This window comes from Lathamus discolor, chromosome 4 (assembly GCF_037157495.1).
Source record: "Lathamus discolor isolate bLatDis1 chromosome 4, bLatDis1.hap1, whole genome shotgun sequence".
In the NCBI taxonomy this organism is placed as follows: Eukaryota; Metazoa; Chordata; class Aves; order Psittaciformes; family Psittacidae; genus Lathamus; species Lathamus discolor.
This window is the reverse complement of record NC_088887.1, coordinates 75,045,580-75,067,173: the sequence shown is the minus strand read 5'-3', so window position 1 is coordinate 75,067,173 and position 21,594 is coordinate 75,045,580. Positions and strand designations below refer to the sequence as shown.

At 36.1% G+C, this 21,594-nt stretch overlaps 1 protein-coding gene and 1 pseudogene across 1 annotated transcript in view; both read left to right on the top strand.

The window, feature by feature from the left end:
• GPC6 (glypican 6) overlaps positions 1-21,594 on the top strand; it is a 763,338-nt gene that overhangs the window by 554,219 nt on the left and 187,525 nt on the right. The window contains exon 4 of the mRNA XM_065675796.1: positions 20,092-20,257. Coding sequence (XP_065531868.1) covers positions 20,092-20,257 — 166 coding nt within the window. The remainder of the gene's footprint in view (positions 1-20,091; positions 20,258-21,594) is intronic.
• Positions 3,866-4,006, top strand: LOC136014188 (U2 spliceosomal RNA; annotated as a pseudogene).

Sequence of the window (21,594 nt, the reverse complement as noted above, 5' to 3'; positions counted from 1 at the left end):
CATTTACAAGCAATAATAAAAAAAAAACCCAAAAAAGTTGGCATCAAGTATAAATAAAATCAAAATTATATTAAATAGCACTAGAAGGAAACTGTTATCATGCCAGGGAATTCAAAGAAATTGGGCCCATTAAATTAGATGAACTAAATATATCCAGTATCCCTCTTCAGACAAAGCCCAAAATTTGCAAATCCTTTTTCTCTCTTTGAAAGAGAGAGTGTATTTCACTTCACCTTGGATTAAGAAGAAAGTATGCACTATATTTTCCAGGGCTGAAAATAGAGTAGGACATGACTGTAAGCAATAGCGTCAGAAATCCCCCTGCAATTGGCTACTTCAAATAATTTGGGAAGCAAAAAAAAAAACCCATAATGTTCAGCATTTTAGAAGAGGTCCGTACTGTGATTTGTTCAACTATACATGGATACCAAAATCTAACCTACACTCCCTTAAACATATTCACTTCAACCCAAAACCAGGCATCTAAAATTCTCTCTTATTGCTCTCTCTTTTGGTGCTATAATGACTAATTCATGCACAAGTATCTCCATGTGTGTTTAAAGGTAAGCAAGAATCCACCTTTTTTTTTTCAACTGGAAAAATAGAAGGATGTTACTGGGCAATGATGTGCAATTGCCTTGTAGAATAATCGTAAGAGCCAAGTTGAAAGAGGCTTTAAGAAAGAATGGTGAGGAAAAAATGCCAGACTAGGCTCTGCATAATCAAGCAAAAGTGGTTCTGTGCTCACCAGGAAGAAAAAAAATGTTGCAGAAAAGTAGGTTAAGTATTACCCAGGTACAAGTCAGAAACAGGAGAGGAAGTCCTTGGTAATCTAGAAGTCAAACCCCCAGATAAGCAGAAGGGAAAACTCTGAAAAAGGCTTGAGACAGAAAAAGAGAACTGCCACAGCAGGAGACAATGATCAAACTGAGCAGTTAGACACATTGTGCAGTAGTAGCTGGATAAGAAAATGGTGTGAATTATGGTCAGTTAGTCCTGCTTGCAACCGCTGAGAAGCTTGAAATGCAGACTGCATACCTGAGAGCAGTCTTGCTGACTGCATGTCTATGATCCCAGTGCAAAACAGAAAAGCATCTAAGAAGAAAATCAGTTCTCTCAGAGAAAGAGAGCAGCAAAACTGTTCTGATCACTCATAAGAACCCACAAGTACTCACTAAGTCTTGTTTGCTGTTCGCTGACCTGTGAATTGTTTTACTGACTTAAAAAGCGCATTATGCTGAGAGTGGTGCAGAGGGCTGTGGGATGTCTTAGTTGTGCAACATCAGCAAGTACATACTAGCTCTGATGAGAAAGAAATAAATGCACACATCATATTGGCAGTCCTGGTCAATGATAAATTATGCAATAATTTGAGGTGACAAGTGACAACAGATTGACCCAACATGTTTCAGCTCCTTCCTGCACTAACAAACATGGATGGAGTCAAAGACACTTTATAGTAAGGTTATCACTATCTGAATTTCTTGATGATGCCAATCTCCTAGACCCAGCAAGTAAGTATATGCAGATTCCTTACAGGTGCCTTCCCACATGACTGATGAATTATCTGGGCTGCATATTTGCAGTGAGTAAAGGGTAGGGACTTGGTGGACTAGCACTAGAGTATTCTACTAGAGAGAGAAATAAGATTTTAGGGCTAGCAAAGCAAGCGACTCCAAGGTTGATAGCTTTGTCTACTTGATAAACTTCATTATATTCCTACATCGAAGATTTTTCAAGAGAGTTCAAAGGGTAAAATCCCACAAGTAGCCCTGGGCTATTTGGAAGAAAAAAAAAAAAAAGCAAAGGAATCTGTAGAAACAAAACATGTTTTTTCAAGTTGCCCATATTCTTGGTCCTTCTTCATGAAGTTGAAAAGGCCAAAAAGAAATTGAAAGCATGCTTTAAAGACTGCCTATTTGCTGAAGACTTTCCTGTGCAATAGAAAGCAAGATGGTGGTTATCCAGGGCACAACAGAGTATATAATGCTTTGCTTATGCTCCTGTTTAATTTCATGTTGTTAATGAATCACGAGATTGAGCACAATAGACTGGAGAGTAAAACAAAGTCTGTGTGGATCATATGCAAGTACAGAGATTGAAAGGGAGCATCTTAAATTGTTTTCCTGATTTCTAAAGTGAAGAAGAGTGTCAGATTTTTAAGGTATCCCAGTAAGTGATACTTTAAATATACATTGCTGGGTTCTAATAATCAACCACAGTCTCTTCAATACAATACACAATGTCTTGTTAATATATACAGAGTAGCACAGAAGCAGAATGATACTTTATAAATAGCTCACTATCTATTTATAGGATCAATAAATCCCCACTGCATTATGTGGGCCCAAATCATGTGAGATCACCTTATAGCTCCATGTTAACATTTCCTCTTTTATGGTCTTTCAAATGCTAGTTAGATTTTCACAAAGCTACTTGTAAATATAAATACTATATATAAAATATTTAACAGATGCTGAAGTGCACCTTGTGATGATGACTATGGTCTGGAATGACCCGTTTATGGGATGTATGCCCACATTTCTGCTGAGTATTGCACCTGCAGCTTTTGGAACTGCATAGCAGAAAGTAAATGTAGATCTTTATCCCACCATTTAAGTATTTTTTCTTTTATTTTCTTTTCTTTTAAATCCCTTCCTAGTACCTCCTTCCCTATAGACACAAAGTGTATCAACAGAGGGGTCCTCACTAGTATCTGTGTGTCTTACTTCCAAGCCATGGTAAGAGAAATTAAAGTATTTATAACAGTTGGGAAAATTAATGTCTCTACAGTAAGAATAGGGATTCTTCTCAGTGTTTGTCTCTAAGTTGTGTGCTAAAGAAACACATGGTCCAAAGTACTGACACTAGATGACTACATTATATGAAGTCAAGTATATAATTTTCCTGAAATTGTTTAATTGGATCATATTAAAACAAACTAGTTCTTTGTGAAAGATCCATCTTTCTTCTTCATTCACACTCATGTCCACATAAACAAACAATCATCTAAATATATAGTAAAATTAGATGCATTGTCTTGTTCCCTCATATTTAACAGAAGGGTGAATTACAACAGCAAAATGCCTCTATTACACTTTTTATAAAATGACAGCTTAGGTACGATAAATTTTGGAAAGTATTCTAATGGAAAGTGAGGACATTGTAGCACTGGTTTGAAATAAGTGAGTACCCAATGAAAGAAAACTTGCTGAGTTCAAACTGATTATTTGTTCACTCCTGCAGGAAGCAAATAGAAACTTACGCTATAAAATTATATCCAACAATCAGGTTTGCTCTTTCCTTTTAAGGAGAGATAGACTAAATGTGAATTTACTATTCAGACTTCATTTAATCTACTGTGAATTTTAGGTTGATGCACAAAATAGAGGTAGAGTCTAAAAGCATATGAAAACATTCCTCTTAATATTTTTTCCTTATAAATTCTCAGCAGATATGTGGTAGTTGGTTGTTTTTGTTTTTTTTTTCTTTACCCAAAACTGAGCAAGAAAATGCATTCTATGTTGGACTGGCAAGGACCTAGAAGGCACCAGATCTATAAATATAAAAATTAAAAGAAAATGTTAAGCTGGGAAAAAAATATAACCTCAGATTATTTTCTTTTGCTCAGACATTTTGCCATAGTAATGTAAACCCCAACAATTTCAATTATCACAATAAACTACTGTAATTGTCTTGATTTACAGTTCTTACTTTCTTAAGTGCAGAAATCACTCATACAAAATAACATTTATGTGTTATAGTTTATATCTGTCAACAGCCCTTGAAAACACTTATCCTATATCATTCTCAGTGGGATGGAAGTGTTCTGCAGTACGTACTGAAGACCCTGTCCCAGATGCAGATTTCCCAGCTTTTTGCTTAGATCAAGTGCATCATCTTTTCTTATCATTTTAATATATGATACATCTTCAACTTGAAGATTTTGTATTAAATGGATTTGGAGGGCATGGGAAGGAGTTCCTGCTTCTTTCATCCACTCTATACATCAATCAACCTGTGCTACCAGGAACCATGGCCAAATCGTGACTGTGTGTCAAAATGTGATATCTGCACATAAAACCACTCTGTATGGTGTGGGCTGAACTGGTCCTGAATACACCTGCAGCCAACCAGGGCAAGGGATTTTGTATTTCTCCCCCAGCATGCCAAGTTCTCCTTTAACAGAGTGAAAGATGTTCTGCAGCTTCTTAAATAAGATGTCAGTCCCTGCTAGATGGCAAAACCCCATTCATGGTGAACCTGAAAGGACCACAGAGACTGGATTGAGTAACAGTTTGACTCATGTCTCTAAGTGGCAAATGACTGAATTTACTGTTGCCTAAGTTAGATAATCCAGTGAAAGTAAAATACAGAACTGTATAATGGCTACCTGACAGTAAATTTGTATTTAAGCCAATTCACTGCCATTTGTCTTTATCTGATTAAGCCACCTGATTTATAAAACATGCTGGAATACAATTTATATACAGCAGTATAATCCACCTCGTGGTCTGGTTTCCAGAACCACAAGGATAAACATGCTCAAACCATAAAGGCACTCTCAATGCCAGATATCCATTTATAATGCCTGCTGAAAGATGTCTCATCATTACCATCTCCGGTATGGATGAACTGTCAGCTACAGTACCACAACCTCTTTCCAGACCTTTTAAAAGTAAGTGAAGTTTCAGTCATGTTCAAAACACAAAGGTATTTCACAAGCTGGGAGACTTCCTTATCAGTGCAGTACTTTAATTCACTTTCAGTGAAGAAGACAAAGAGACATCACTGTGAAGTTAGTACTAATGTAAATTTTTGATGGAGAGACCAAATTTTCAAATGGGTATGAGAAATGCCACAAACTTGGTAGTGTGTTGTGTATATTAAGGTGGACATTGGAACAGATTCTGAACCTGACAACTTTGGTACAGGTACCATAAACCACCATAAAAAAGGACAATTTCCCCATGCCAGCCAGTTCAGCAAAGAGTACATTGTTTCCAACTATCTCTAGATATAAATGTCATAAGTAGAATACTAGTTCTTAAAGATCTATGTCTTACAAGGCTGCTGAAACATTTCTAATGAAAAACTAGAGGGTAGAAGACACCTGGTTTTCTTTCTTAAACAGCAGCAGAGTGAATAAAATAGATGCTGTACTGACAGCTACCAAGGTTCAAGTTTTTATTTACATGGGCAAATGCTGTGAGGTTCAAAGCTGTGCAGGGTCTCCTGGCCATCCCATGTATTGCCTGGATTTGAAGCACTGCTTCCAGAGCAAAAGAAAGAGTAAATTCGCTTATGCTTACTTAATTTTCAGAATACCTACATAAGATATTTTAAATGTAACAACTAACAGTAACTGGACTCTATAACATGAGCATCTCTGGCCCAGTAATCAAACTGGGATCACCTGCTGATTCCTTGTATCAGTAAAATGCAATTCAATGTGTGTGGTTAATACCACTTACGTGTTTAATTCTATATTTAGGCACCAACATCTGATGTAGTTATTTGGAACCTTTTTAGAGATAATAGAGAGAAACAAATACAGGGTTTAGTCAACTTCAGATTTAAGGAGGTATAAGTCTCAGATTTTAGTTAGATCAATCAGGAAATTATTATAAAACACACAGATGAGAAAGCTTGGGGTTGTTTTAATGTCAACACTAAATGCTATGTATATTTCCCTTTATTCTCTCAGCATTATTCTTTGCTGTCTTGGTCAGTGACATTGACTCTCCTCCAACCTCAGAAACACATTTCAACCAGACTTTGTTCCTTTTCTCTTCGTGTAGAACATTTGGGCTTTCAAGGAGAATAGAAAATGGAGCTGTGAGGGTGGCTGAGTTTTTTCTTAATACAGAAAGGTCAGTCTTTAGTAAGTAGATTAGGATATGTCAGGTGGCCCAGACCTGCCCTTCACTAAGTGCCAAAACACCAGGGTTGATTCGGCTGTTCTGTGCATTGTCAACCACTGCAGATATAAAACCCAAAGACAGCTTTGGCAAATAATATTGGAATAATAAAAGTACAAAAATATAGAAATATTTCCTTGTACAAAATGACTCATGGCAGTGGGCTCCTACTATAATCGGCTCTTTAAAACCCATGTTCCCATTTCCTCCTCTGCCTACCATGCTGCATGCACAGACTTACAAAATGGTGAGGTAAGTGACATTGCTGCTGCTAGAGATCAGACAAAAAGAACTGCTGGGCACCTACTGTGATAAGGAAAAGTTGAAGACATTAAAAGTAAAAAGACTTTATAAAGAGAATACATTGAGCCAAGACTGGAATGTTGAAGCACATAAAGTCTCTCTCTTAAACCTTAGAATTTTCAAGTGTCAAGGGCAGTAAAAGACAACCTGAACCAGGATAATTTCCCTGTAGCTGGATTTCTTTATTCAGAGGAAAATCATTAACAAAGCATTTTATATATTATCTTTCCAATTTAGATATATATGTTCCCTCTGTGGTAGTTGAAAATAGATGTGAAAATTTTAACACTATTAGTTATGAACTTTGGTGCATAAGAGAGAAATTTCTTCAATTTTCCATATTTGTTTTAACATATTGTTCTTGCTATACTATACTATCATTTAATGGAGAGTCACATGATACTGATTTAGCATGCAAACCCCTTATGTACTCCATTTTATTTGTTTATTTTTTGAAGGTCTGATTAGTAAGTGGCAACTGGAGATGATTATTACAGAGAGCTATTACGTTACTTACTCATCTAATATGCTGAGTTTTTATCTCTCTCAGGAAAAGTTTTAAAATAAGAATATCATTTGCAGGAGAAAAGTCCACACGTTGGACTAAATAACACTTGGCTATGTCACTGAGAGTACAGTAGTATTTGCAGAAAGCTGCGTTAGTTTCATGCATTGCATATATTATATTTCATATTCTGTGAATGATATGGTTTATTTTGATTTAATAATGTAAAAATTCAGTATACCAGAGAAAAAAGAGTCTTTGGAGATGAAGCTTTCATTAATATGGTGGAATACAGTGATTAAACTCTGCAGATGGATTTTATGTATTGCTCTTATTAAAAAAAAAAAAAATTAGATTTTACTCCCTTTTATTGATTAATTAGACTCTAAATCTCTAATCAACTTTTTGTGAAACTGAGTTATTTTTTCCCACAATACAATTATTGTCTAAGATCCTTGCTCTAAGCAAGACTGTTTACACTGTACTATGTATAATACAAGCCCAGAATTAGATGCTTCCATGTCCTAAAATACTAAACATAATCCTGCATTTAAAATGTGAATTCTGCCTATTTTTACGTGTTACTTTTCATACAATAACATTATAATGACAACCAGTTGCAGCTTCTTAGTTGTTGAGTCTTAAAATCTGTGTAATTTGACAAAATGGATTAAATCGTGGTACACAAGAGATTGGTACACAAGAGATTGGTACAAAAGAGATAACTTTTTATTAGTCACAACTTTGCCAAATAGATCTGTTTCAGAATTAGGAGAATCAAGGATCTAATAGTCAGCAATGCAATTTTTATTGTTCAGTTTATGTTGGTGTCATTTTATAGATGCTTAAATTTTATATTTCTATAGCAACCCCCTTGCTGTTGTATCTTAAATCCCAATTACTTATTAACTTCTTGTAGGTCCCAATTAAATGACTTGCATTTAGTATGAACAGTAACTTTAGAGTCTATTTCTACAGATGGTAAAAAAAAATAAACCACTCAAAAAGAGCAGGAAAACCATTTGAACATTGATTTGATTGAATGAAATGTAGAGAAATTTTGATCTGAAAACCCTCAGAGAATTCAAGACGTGCTTCCTGTACTCAGAATTATATCACAGAATATTCTGAATGGAAAAGCGAAAACATTTGCTGGCTTGCTTTTTATGGGAAAATAACAGTACGTGAGGTATAATACATGAAAATTTTCTTGAGTGCATATTGCATTCCCTACTCACTTATGAACACAAAAGAAAAGCGAAGATGGAGCTGCAGACATCAAACTCGAGTGCAGTCTATTCTGAGAGCCATTAATAGTCTAAGTAAAAGTGTAGTTAAATAATGACTTCGTTTCAGCAGGATCCCATGGTAAGAATCAATAGTCAGGCCACTGATCTTGCATTAATTTGCCCTTACATTGTCACTAAATCTTGTCACAGTCACACTTTTGTGACACGCTGAATTAACCTTGACTATAACCTTCATTTTAAAATAGAAGTTTGGGTTATTTTTCTTTTTCTTCACCTCTCCAAGGCTTCAGTGGCCACTTTCTGCAATTAATCATATTCAGCAGAATTCACATATACAAGACATGATCTTCAATTTTAAAAGGTGTAACAGGTGTAACAATCCTCATGCAAAAATGTCTTCTAAAACATAGTGAAAACGGATACATGCTTAACTTACCTGAGCCTTGGCTGAAAACCACTGTACTTTTACTTTAAGCCTTGCATATTCCTTGAAAGTAAACACTGCATTTTGAACTTAGGTCATAACTCAAAAAATACGCTAGAAAAAACAATGTACAAAGATACAAAGAAAGCAAAACAATTATGACTAAAATGTTGCAATATGATTTGCAAGTTTTGGGCTTACTGCTGGTGTCTTTTTTGTTTTTATTTTCCATGTGAAAGAACCTTCTGATCTTAGCATTCAGCAGTCAGCACCTGCAGTACATTTTAATTTCGCCTGGATTGTATTTGCTGTCAGAGATCTCCTGTTCCTGCAAATACAAAAGGCTTCCTGCTCCTTACATCTCTTCAGAGATCTACTAAAAAAATGAATTGCCACAGAAAATTTTGTGGGTACTGTTTTATAGCTTTAAAACTGTATGAATGCAAACATAAAGCAGCTCCCTGTCCAGACTGATAGATTGGGATTTATGGACAGACTGCATTTTCATGTCAGGGTTTGTTAAGAAATGAGAAGCTGCAACGAATCTTTACTGTTCTGGAAATACAAAACGTGCTCTTTCAATCCTATCTAAAGATTTCATATTATGTGATTTCTTCTCTGGTGATACTTCATTAAGTTGCACAGAAAACTCATTATCCTCCGTCTGTGGAAAAGTCAATACAGTAAATGGATCTTTTTATTAAAAGAATCAGTTTCAGATTCTTTGCTTTCCTGAAGGCTTAGAAGCTGAGTGTGGCCTCACCTTCTCAGTCTAACATCCATCGAGGGCCCTGTACTACATGTTATGCCCTGCCTTAATTCTGTGCCAGACCTGGCCAAGTTACTTTCATCAAGACACTGGATTGCTTTCTTCCTCTGACTAGGAAATGGGGTAGCCAGCTGTTTGCCTAAAAGGTGCCTCAGTGTTCAGAGTCAGTATTGGTCCCTGAAGCTCAGCATTCATACCATAAAAGACAGTTACCACCAGAGCAGAGAGTAAGGAAGATCAAAGAGCTTGGTACTGTTTGCTGCTTTATGTTCCTGTATCTGTGTGTTTGAAATACAGAAGCACACAAATGAATTGATGTACTTTTTCACATCGCAATATCCATAGCAAAGAACTCAGTTAGGAGGAGTGAAAGGAAATTTAGTATCTTTTATATTTAGGCTTCCTTAATGGATTTTTTTCATAGTGGTTTTATCCTGTACTACCTTGTGCTACTGTTTCAGGCAGTTTGGAAATATAAATACCAGTATAAATAAATGCAGGAACAGCACTTACTAAGAGACTCAAGAACTTGCTGATACTCAGGTACTGGTAGTCATGACCACTTCAGGGTGCACTGCTGTGTTGACATCCAAAACCCACACTATTACACACACCACTGTCACACTAACCATAAAATTCCAGTCTGGTTCATTTTCTGGAGTTTCCCAACACTCATTATTCATTTTATTTTCCAAATTTAAACTTACAAAGCTAAGCATATAGGAACTCAGCCGGTTAGGATCTACTGAATGCTCCAAATGACACAGACTCCTAAGGACATATGAAGAAGTTTCTGAACAGCTATGTTTCATCCAGCATAACTTACTCTTTAAATACAATATTCTAATCAGTAGTTCTATATTCCTTGTTGTTCATTTGGTTTGTTTTCCTGTACTCAAATAGATTCAGATGCAGGAAGAGGCAATAGCTCAATAGAAAATGGGTACAAAATACGTAACATTCTTCTTCGAAATGTGTTTTTAGCAAAGCCACTGACATACAGATCTGTACTTATTTCTGCCTTATCTTCATGTGGATTAATGCCTGATTTTGTGTGACCAAAGAAAAGGTTTATCTTTGTTACTTAACTGGACAATGCTTCTATAAAATTCAGTTTTAGAGCGTTAATAAAAGCATGATAGTAAGTAATAAAGCTTAATCCACAGTATTATTTAAAATCCATATAAAAAAACTGGGAAAGCTGCTAGGAGAATTTGAGCTGACAAGTCAGCATTACATGTGCTTTCTCCATTTTCTTATTGCCAAACATCCAAACATAAAAGGACCGTTTTCCAGCACTGTCAGTACTTAGCTGACATTAACTTCTTGTATTGGTCCAGAAAGGGCAACTAAACAATGCAAAACCAAGTAACATCGACATAGCTGATAAACTAGGGCCTGCCATTTCATCTTCACATCAGTCAGAGTACCAAGTAACACCAAGTAGAATCAAGCTAGAACAAAATGAATGTATTGCCACTAATGAATGACCATAAGTGTGTTCGAAAAGGTGCATTTGTAACCCATTTGTAACCCATTTCGAGCCCATTTTCTTTTTGGTTTTGACATTATTACATGGTAAAGAAAGTACAGACAGGGGGCCTACTTGTACACAGGATAAAAGCTAAGAGTTAAAACATTCCATGTTCCACAGTGGCAAATCAGCTAATTTTTTTTCTTGGAAGCCAATAAGACAAAGCTGAGATCTGCTTGTCCTTCATCCCATAATATACTTATTACAAAAGCACTATTCAGATTACAGTCACATATTATTAGACAACAGACGGTCTTATCTAAATTGGTTGGTCAATTCAGGTTCAGGATTTCTTATTAATAAATGAATCAAGCCTTCCTAGAACTCTCCATGAAGCCAGCCATGTCTCGTAGTTAATGACTGCTATTCAGCAAGGAGCAACAAACTCATGGAAAGTCAATTTGTATAAAATGTGTTACTGCAGCTCCTTATGAATCTTCGTTATTGTCTCCTGTGAGTGCATTTCTTCTAACACTGATAGGTACCAGAGTCTGTTTTCCCACTGTGATGTAATACACTAACTCTGTGAAAAGTAAATGAAGATAATCATAATAGAAAAATCTACGAAACTGACATGACATTCAACTTTAATTTTATAGGAAAGATTTATTCTTCAAATGAGATTTCATGTCAAACAAGCTTTTCTAAACATATGATAATTCTTCTGCTATAAGCTTTCAGCTAGTAAAATATTTTTTTAAAAGATGAAGAGCAGAAACCTGACTACAAGAACTTTCTGATTATGGAAATATAAATTCTGGTTTTGCTACATGCTTTTATTTTTCATCTAAGCGTTTATGTGGAATTGAGCACTATGGCTTCTGCCGACAAACTCTAAATTAAAATTCACATTGTTATCTCCATTATCCCACATACAAAACTGAAGTGCTCACTGAAGACAATAGAGTCTAAGTCTGTCCCTTTTCAGGAAACATTAAGGGAGGGCTTAATTTCCAGTGACTGAAAAGCTCCTTCCTGCAATGTCTTTTTGCATTTGGCCTGAAGATCAGGCTAACTGAAATAAATTATTACTCTCTTCACAGGGCTTACTTACCTTTGGGTACCCTCATGAGAGCTAGAGCTCTTCTGCACGCTAATGTGCAGTTACAATGCCTGGAAGCTACTGATGAGATGTTTCCCTCTGAAGAAAATGCAGTGGCTGTATTAGCAGGCTAACCCTTGATGACAGCAGATTTCAAAAAGCTGCAAGGTCATAACAGAAAACCTGAGGTAAACTCCGTCAGACACTGAAATGCCCAGAGTGCTCACTTTGTACATAGGTGCCAGTGTCCAATTTGGTCTAGCTTTCTGACATGAATTTGATGGTCACGCTCAAATAAGGAGAGTAGCCATAAGACTGGACTTTTCACACCTGAAATGAAAAATGGGGCCAGTTCTTAGTGCAAGTCAATACTTGATTTGCTCTTAAGGAGATCACTGAGACTGAACCAGTTGTGCTCAGAGCAATCTGCCCTGATAGAGGTCCCTCCCTGTGGCAGACAGGGAGTCAGACAGTCTGCTTTGGTGGAAACTTGACTGCTGTTTTAGTGAGCCCATTTTCTAGGACTAACACAAACTATTGCAGAAAGCTTGAGGTTGAGCAGAGACAGAAGTTAATGCCAAGAGTGACAATGAAGCAGAAGTCTTCACTGGGTCTGGAAGCTGAAAGAGATGTGACTGAAATTACATCTTGAAAATCCAGTAATATTTCTTGATTCAGAGATGATTAACCTAGAAACAGTTGTAAAAATAATTGAGAAAACCTAAGAGAAGAATTTAAAAAATACCTAATGTTTTAGCAGCCCAGCCGTTTTATGGGTTAATACAGGGGTATTAGACTCCCAAGTAGCATTACCTTTCAAGCCATTAAACTAACAGCTATACTATACACACCAACGTTCACATCTCACAGCCATACCATGTAGAACAGAAACAATTTTAACAAAAGAGGACACAGGTTTTGAAAGATAACCACAACCTTGCCAGCCGTATTTGCATGCTAAAGGTGTAACATAAATTCTTCATACTCACAGAAGATGAAAACCACCAGAAGCAGCAAATAGCTAGGAATTAAATCCTGACCTGTGCGAATTTGATAGGAAGACATCACCTGGCCTCAAGAGCCAGACTGACACCTCCATGTGCAAATTCATGTATGCTGTTATAAAAGAGCTCTGAAGGTAAATATTTAAAGCAGATGTCCTCATGAGTCAAAGTGGAATAGATCCTCAGGATCTATTGGAAGCCATAGACATTTCTACATGAGGCTGGAAGAAATCAGCACACTCCCTTTTAAGTGAGATGCAGTGGGTTGTTTTCTCCAGGAAGAAAGCAGAGGAAGTACTTTCTATTAAGAGAGTGTCTTAAAGTTTATGTGCCAGAAGAGCTGGTGGGATTTGAAAAGCCTAACAATCTGCGAGATTCCTTCCTTACTTCTGTGCAACAGAAAATTTCTCATCTCCTGGGAGTGAAAGAAATAAATTATTTCAAAGATTTTTCACCTTATCTTTGCTCTTGAAATGCTGGGGAAACAACAGGCAAAATCCATACCTCAAATTCTGTTTAATGTGGGCTTACTCTAACAAGAGATGTGAAAGGTAAATATTTTTCCAGAAAATTTGCAGGACACATTTTTCAGCTCAGTAATATGTCACAGCACGTAAACCCCCATATACTGGAGTATTTTGTCAGCTTGCACTTTTTTTAGTCTAAGAAAGTCTCAGTTTAATCATATTTATAATCAAGCAGCATGCTTCCAGCTAGTTTGTTTGAAATTGACTATGCCTCTGACAGGTAAAACTTGAGGTATGTAAGAAGAACATTTTAATGTTGACATCAGAGCGTTCAACATTTTATTTTGTAAAAACTTAAATAGTAAAAAAAATAATGCTTTAAAACATCTCACAGAAGTGATTCAAGAGATTAAAAAAACAGCTTTAGAAAAAATATCCCTGTGACTGCAGCTTTCCAAGTGGTTTTCTAAATTTGGATTTTCTGCATTCAGATAATCTGATAAGTAATTTTCCCAGTTTCCTAAAAATAGGAGAAGTCTATTTTTTTTCCCTATTCTTTTCCTCTGTAAATAGAGGTCCAGTCTCACCCATTTTGTCCTTGTGTGATTTTGCCCTTGACTTCTGTGGGGAAGTTGTGAAATTCCACAGTTCATTTCTCCAAGAACAATTTATTATTTGATATACAACCTCCTGATGTAATCACTTAGAGACTTGCAGTCCTTATTTTCCTGTAGCCAGTTTCAGAATTACATGTCATGATAACTGAGGTAAATCACAGATTAAAATGGTACTTATGAGCAGTGTTGAAAAATTATGGTACATAGCTTTTAGGGTTTTATCTGTATATATACCTTTAAAAATTGCTTGTGATATTTATTTTTTTTTTTATCTGCAAAATGGAAGAGCAATATTTGTCAGCCTTCCAGAACTGCATACATACACAGGAACACAACTATAGACATACTAAGAAGACCAAATAATAAAGTACGAAAAATGCCTCAAATTTTAATAAAGTATTGAATTGCCATATTTCTCATGATTTCAACATTGTTGACAATGAAAAAGGACATCTCAGTTAGACAAGGACAAGGGCTAAAAGTTCCTCTTCTTTTAGAAAAAAATAAGGTGGCTCCTCTCAGTTGCAGTGTGGTAACTGCTTAATGCTGCACAGTTTGTATCAAATAGTAAATGTGTAATTTCTTTTTTACAGTATAAAATTTTCTAGGGTTCAATTATATTGCCCTAAATTTTTTTCTAATAGCTGAATTACCATATTGAACTAGAAATTCTTTATTTTCTAAAAAAATACATATTTTATTGGATGTAAAAATATTACACGTAAATTTACCTTGTTTCAGCTCATCACATTCTAGAGATATACTGTCCCAGAATCGGGGGAATCTTACATCTGTTTAACTGGCTGTAGTTACTTACTTTTATTTTTGTATTATTCAAGCACAAAGTCAAAGACGCAAGTATGAAGCTGTAGTACTCCAACCAGGTCTTCTACCCTTCAGTCATCTGGAATGCTATGAATTGTTAAAAAGATAACTATTTATATCTTTAGGAGGTTAGTATTAGAATGGACATTTGGTTGATATAAGCAAGTATTCTCAAACTGATCTACAATATAAATTCCCAACTGAGTATGGCTGATGCGGTATTTCCGGTTTTATATCAGGTTGTGCTATTAAAGCAGTGAATTGAGATCTTAGCATCTAAACGCCAGACTGAAACAATGAGAAGTACTTCAGTAAAGCATTCACATGTCTTATGAATATTTCTATGTAGTTACAGAGATATTTTCAGCTGAAATCTGATGAAAGGAACTTGCTTGATATCTACATTATTAAATAAAATCAGCACTAGCACAGTGCTCATGAAAATAGCTAAAATATGGACAAGGAATAAAACAAATCATTTGGATCCAACTGTGAGCAAATCTTGTTTGAAGAAAAGAAAGAGCAAAAGGAAGAAAAGCGTCATTGCCAGCCAAGCTTTACCTGCTTTTCCTAGTATTAAAAAAAAAAAAAATAGGGATCATTATAACATTTTGAGAAGATAGTTTCAAAGCTGTATGACAAAAATAGCAAGTGATTGGGCTAAACTTTAGTCTTTGTACTGAAGTGAATTAAAAATGAAAGAAAAAAGGACCTCTAGCTCTTAGGATGGGTGATCCAAAGGTTTGCTGTAATCCTGTGTACCTTATAAAGTTTACTTCATGATACATCTCAATCTGATCTAAGTTACTTCACTGTTGCAATGGGTGATAAGAAACCCTTTTTTTGTGCTTAGGAAAAGTGTCCTCAGTTCTAGCAGGCTGAATGCAGTAATCAGCAATTCTTAATTAAAGGTTTTTCTTCCCTCTCTTCCGAAATTACAAGAATGAACTTCTATTCCTTATGTCCCATTTGATTTTAAATATAATTTTGGCTAGAAATACTAGAATTATACTGTGGAGATTTTGGACATAAGCACTCTCTCCAGTTGTGCACCATTTACATGGGATTGCAGGAATATAACTCACCTTCTTGTCTAAAGGAAAGTATTTGATACTACATCTTGAACACCAAATAGGAAGGAAGTAGAAGTTTTTACTTTTTATCCGGTGGCTGGTTGTTAATGCATTCATCAAGTTTGTAAGAAATAAAATTCAATCCCCTTCTCCTTCCCAGACTATGGGTTATTCTACTGTAGAGCATTTTAAAAGAGTATCTACTTCCTGGGTCAGTTGGCTAGTAGTCAACAGGTTCTTACCGCCAGTTTCCCCCCCAAGGTCTTCATGCTAACGGGTGACTCTGTGTGATTCCAAACAGGATCAGTTTCTTTGGGAGCATAGGAAATGCAGGAAGAAGTTATATCCCCCCAGCTGTTGTCTCTGGGATGGCACTCAGTTTGGATTAATTTTGCTTGTATTTCATAGATTTTATTATATGACAAGATTTTATTATATGCCAAGAAATGGCAGTATCTGGACCTAAGTATGGCTTTATGCTGTGAGTTTAGGTACCTTCTTTGAAAGATACCCGCTACTTTATTACCAGACAACATATACCAGCTACTTTGGTAGGAAATCTGTAAATTAAAGTGGAGAAACTGCACGTCAGTATGTTTGATCCTTCTAAAGGTGACCGGCTGTTTAATCAGTTTGTCTGATTGTGTGTATCAGAAAGAAGATTTATTATGTTTGTGTACCTGACAAAGCCAAGGTTTTTGATTATAAAAACCAGGTCAATTACATAACAAAGCAGCATTTGCAAATGCAGCGTTACAGGAGAGTACAATTAATGGCTTTTACCAAAGAAGTTCTCTCCTCAATTATTTATATTTGCAAGTTCACCACTGCAAAATCTGTTTTCTAAATGAAATAATACTCCTTCTAAAATTTCTGAAGGGGAAAACAAGTGTTGAGTAATAAAGCCCTTGAGAATCTTGCTTTGGGGTTTTTTTGCATGTATGCAAAAACATACATTTAGATAAAGCTGAAGTTGTCAGAAAATGTTACAAAATGCAGTGATGTAACATGTCCTGCAGCTACTAGATTCAATCAAAGCTCAGAAATGCACTTTTCTAATGGACTGTCTTCCTCATATGCTTATACTAGAATGAAGATGTCCTAGTCAGTCAGGGAGACAGCATGATATAGTTAATGACTCCTTTATAGCAGTTTCCCCAGTTATATCATTCAGTGTGATCTGATTGATTTATAATACATGTTTTACATGAGGAGTACTTATTTCTAAACTTTGAACTTCATGGAAATGTCTCTGCTGTGATTAGCACAGAGCCAACTGCAATGTATTTTAAACACGCACACAAATAAAAGCTGTATCCATCCATAAATATCAGTTGCAGAAAAAATATTTAAACTACCGAGCTGAGGATCAACTCTCCTCAGCAAATGCAGGTCTTGAATACTTCTGAATGAAATGAGTATCTGCCTTTTGACTGCTCTGCAGAAAAGTAGTATTAGCCATGAGAGACTCTTAATTATTTTTTTTCTTTTTTTTAAGATAGAAATGGGCTTTGAAAATACATTTCACAGAATTTGCCAATAGCAAGAAGTAGCAAGACAATTACAGGTGTTTGAAAATCAATTGTCTGTGATAATCTCCAGATTTCATGTGTTCATAGCTTTCTGAAATACACTATTTTTATATTTGGGATATTTTATTTTTTTTAACAAATATTTCAGCATGTTAGATCAAAATTTCATTACTTTTTTGCATGAAAGATACTTCAGCTGTTGCTGAGGGAGGAAAAAGACCTGACCGTATTCTCTGAAAATAAAGGTGCAGAAAAAACAGCTGAGGCTGAGAACTAAAACATGGCTGTTCAGTGAAGGCTACCTTCTCAAAGGCACTTAACTGCTGTAACACAGTATTTAACTTCTAGCCTTCAGACTTACAAGATGTGATAGCTGCTTAACCTCTCTGACTACCCTTGTGATAAAATAAGGTTCACTAAATATTTATATTTGATACATATAAATGTAATATAAAGACAGAGGTTGTCTTCTTTCCTCTAGCTATGCTTTTAAAGAATGAAATTGTCAGGAAGATTTTGTGCAAGTTCAAGATCCTATAGGTATATGTGCTGTTAGCAGAAGTACAAAGTAGTTTGGGAAGTTCTGTATGGGAGAACATGTGGATTCCAGCTGAACTCAGGGGTCAACTAGGTGCTGACAACCTTACATTGACAAGACTTTTGGGCGTGGGAAGAAGCATAGTTTTAAGCATAAAAGGAACTTTGTTGATAAAACTCTCAGTGCCCACAGGAAAAAATTACTCAGGCTTTAAGCAGCAATCTCAAAGTAATTTTGAAGATTCCTTGAGTATACGTATTCTGCTTACATCCTGCTTTTGGTGCTAAACTTTTTGTAAAAATGGGCCTGTTCTAAGTTTGGAGGTAAAAAGTTAAAACAGTTGGGTAAGAGCCTCTAAAAAATAGTTCTGAGCAGTGGAAAATGAAGCCCAGCTTTCCTTTTTTGCATTTTCTGCTGTTTAATATGGTGAAAGTTCCCCCCGGTGCTTTTTTAACCCATGGTTCATTCATAACATCATTCCTCCACATGGATTCTTTGATATCTGTGAGGAACTGACCTCATGCTTCACCCTTTCCTCAATAAAGGCAGTAATGGAACCTCTCTTTTTCTTCTCCCAGCTATTTTCAAAAATCTTATAGGAACTTCATGTTCCGAGACCTGAAGTCCTCTGTCAAACATGATTGAAATTGGCTAAAGATTCAAAAGCTATCAGAAAAGGATGGATAAATATACTTTCACACACACCATCAGGGTGTTGTGCTAGTAAAGTGCATTTCCCTAAGAAACCAAGGCAAAATTCACTCCTGAGCATACTCAAAAGCATCTGCTATAACTCTTAACAGAGTCATTTTCATGTAAATATGTCCAGTGTGAAGAGTATGTTCTGCATAGTTCTCTAAAAATCAGTGTTGTGTTTATTCATAAAGCAACAGAATGAGTGAAAGGAGTGCCATTGCTTTGCGCTTTCCTGTCCAGGAATTTCAAAATCACCGAGGAACCTGTAGCCCTTTGTCATTGTTCTAGATTGTCACCTCAGCACAAGAAACTTGCGCTCCACTGCACCATGACAAGTTGTTATTGCAGTAGTACCTAATGTATGCTTTTAATGCAAGATTTCTGGCCTGAAAACATATACTGTAGTAGTACATAGGATTTTAAGTCTGAGATGAAACAATTAAATATGGAAATGAGAGGATGAGGGAAATAATATTTACTCAAGGAACTTCACATGATTGTCAGACGTGACTAATTTGTGCATTTTAAGTATGGAGGATTCAGTGAATGTCCTCCAGATGATGATTTACCATACCCTTCCAGAGGCAGGATAAAGAAACGACCCAAAAAGGACTTATATCTCTCCACTGAACACAGAAGATACATTCCTGAATAGATGACCAGCATTTTGATGACTAAAAAAGATGAGGTAAAGGGAAAAAATAATGGAGAAGCCTTATGCAAAAACCTTTCTTTAACCTCCATGTTCCCTCTCAAGGAAACCTATGCCATTCTAGAGCAAACTGCAACACATATTACTAAAAAATAATATCTACACACTACTTCTTTCTGTCAGCCATGCCCAGTGTTAATGACTGACTGGAAATCCTAAACTCATTGGGTGACTTTCCATTAATGCTAGTGGCTGCTTTAAGTTCACCACTTGCAGCCATGTTGTACCATGCTGATATGGAAATAGAAAAGCATTAGACTGCTGTCGATAATGCTTTTTGTCACTCAAGATGTTGCAAGCATATAAAAAAACCCCTGCCCAATCTCCTTATGAAACTTAAGAAGACAGAAGGTTGTTTTTTCCTGAAAACAGAATGATATCCCTCTGTCATTGTGCAGTTCTGAATAATTTTAGAAATCATCACAATTATCTGGATTTACTATGCTTTAATGAAGTGGAGAATCTGATCCAATGATAATGTGACTGACAGTTCTAGCTTGAGTAGGAAGAGCATGGGGTCTCCTCAGGATCCTCTGTGGTAGGATCAGTCAGATACTGTCCAGCTGATTCCCTGAAAGTTTTTCCTTCTCTTTCCGGTAGACTTTGTGTGGGAGGGCTGGGCACACAAGTACGGCCATCAGTAGGTGAGTGTTGATTTTTGTGTTCCTGAAAATCACTGCTGGCTGTACTAAATGAAATTAATTGACAGGAATTGATTAGTCTCATAGGAGAATGCTATTAAGGGTTGAGTTCTTTCCACAAATTGCCCCTTCTGCACTTATTGCCTGAAAGGCGTAATCTCAGCAATCCCAAAATTCACAGAACAGGAGATTGATTTCCTCCTTTTTCTTTTTCTTTCCCCCGCCTTAAATTCTGCAGGTCAGTCCCACCCCAGGGTGCATCCGGGCGTTAATGAAGATGTTGTACTGCCCTTACTGCAGAGGACTTCCCACTGTGAAACCTTGCAACAACTATTGCCTCAATGTAATGAAGGGCTGCCTAGCAAATCAGGCTGATTTGGATACTGAGTGGAATCTGTTCATAGGTAAGAAGAGTTTAAATATTAGTGAAAGGAAATGCTTATAATGGCAAACATCTGCAGAGTTTTGTGAGGTTAGAAGACACTGTTGGTCGATATTTGCAATGAAGCTACTGCAGATGTTCCTTACTTTCTAACTGACTTTATGGCTTGCAGTAGGAGATTACACTTCCCCTCCTGAGCCAGTAACATTTTGTATTTCATATTTCAAAAGGAATGGTGTGGTGTTACGGCTTCTGAGCTGAATTATTACATGATACGTGAAATGTTGAGAAAGCTTTCGTTGAGGATTCGATAATGAGCTTGACGTGGCAGAAATAGTATGTATTACAACTGAAAACTAGGTTTTTGCAAGCTAAGAGAGTAACACTATATATCCAGTCAACATTAATCACAACAGCTGCTGTTCTTAATTCTGGTAGTATATAGGCAAAAATCTTCAAAAGTTACATAAATGACAAATAATTAATTCCTTGTTCTTGACTGAAATATGTTAGTCTCCCTTTCACTGTGTTGAATAGAAAGTACCAAACATGCAATCAAACTGTTAGGATTGAGCACAGAGTATGTATTTCAGGAAGATTGCTATTACAGTTTTATTCATATAATTCTTTACTCAAGTAAACTAAAAAATTTCCTTTAAACAGCCATTCAGATATCCTGCAACAAAAAACAAAAAACAAAAAAACCCAAACAAAAAAATCACACAGAAGAGTAATATTTCACAAGAAATAAGAGCTTCAAGTTGCTTTTGATGATAGACACGATAGAATGAAGAATTAGATAAGGCTAATGATAATACAGAAAGAAGAGAAACAGCTAGTACACCAGGCACTAATGAACATCAGTCTAGACTGGATTTCAGGAAAGTAAAAGCACCTGGAAAACATGGCATGAAACTCTTTTTATCACAACCAAAGAAAAGGAATGTATTTTCTACTTTTGAAAAGACAAAATACAAGCAATCTCATCTTTCTTAATTTAAAATCCCACTGACCAATGTGACTTTAAAAATTTGACTCTGACTCATTCATGGATTTTCACTTTACCCAGTGGTGCAAGATTGATAGGGAAAAGAAAACAGGCTGAAAAATTAATCAGAGCATGAGGAGTGAAAAACATCCAGTGCTCTATAAAAATAGCATATGGCAGAAATGCAAACAACAATAATAAACAAATGTTGAAAATAAATGTGTCTTCTTAGTTCCTCCAACTGGTTAAAGGAGCTGACACCACAAGCAATGCTGTATGGAAGGATAACTGTGGGATTACTGGTGTGAAAAGAAGAGTCAGTTCATCCTCAGAAAGCTAAGTAGGAGCTGATTAGAAAACAATACCAATCT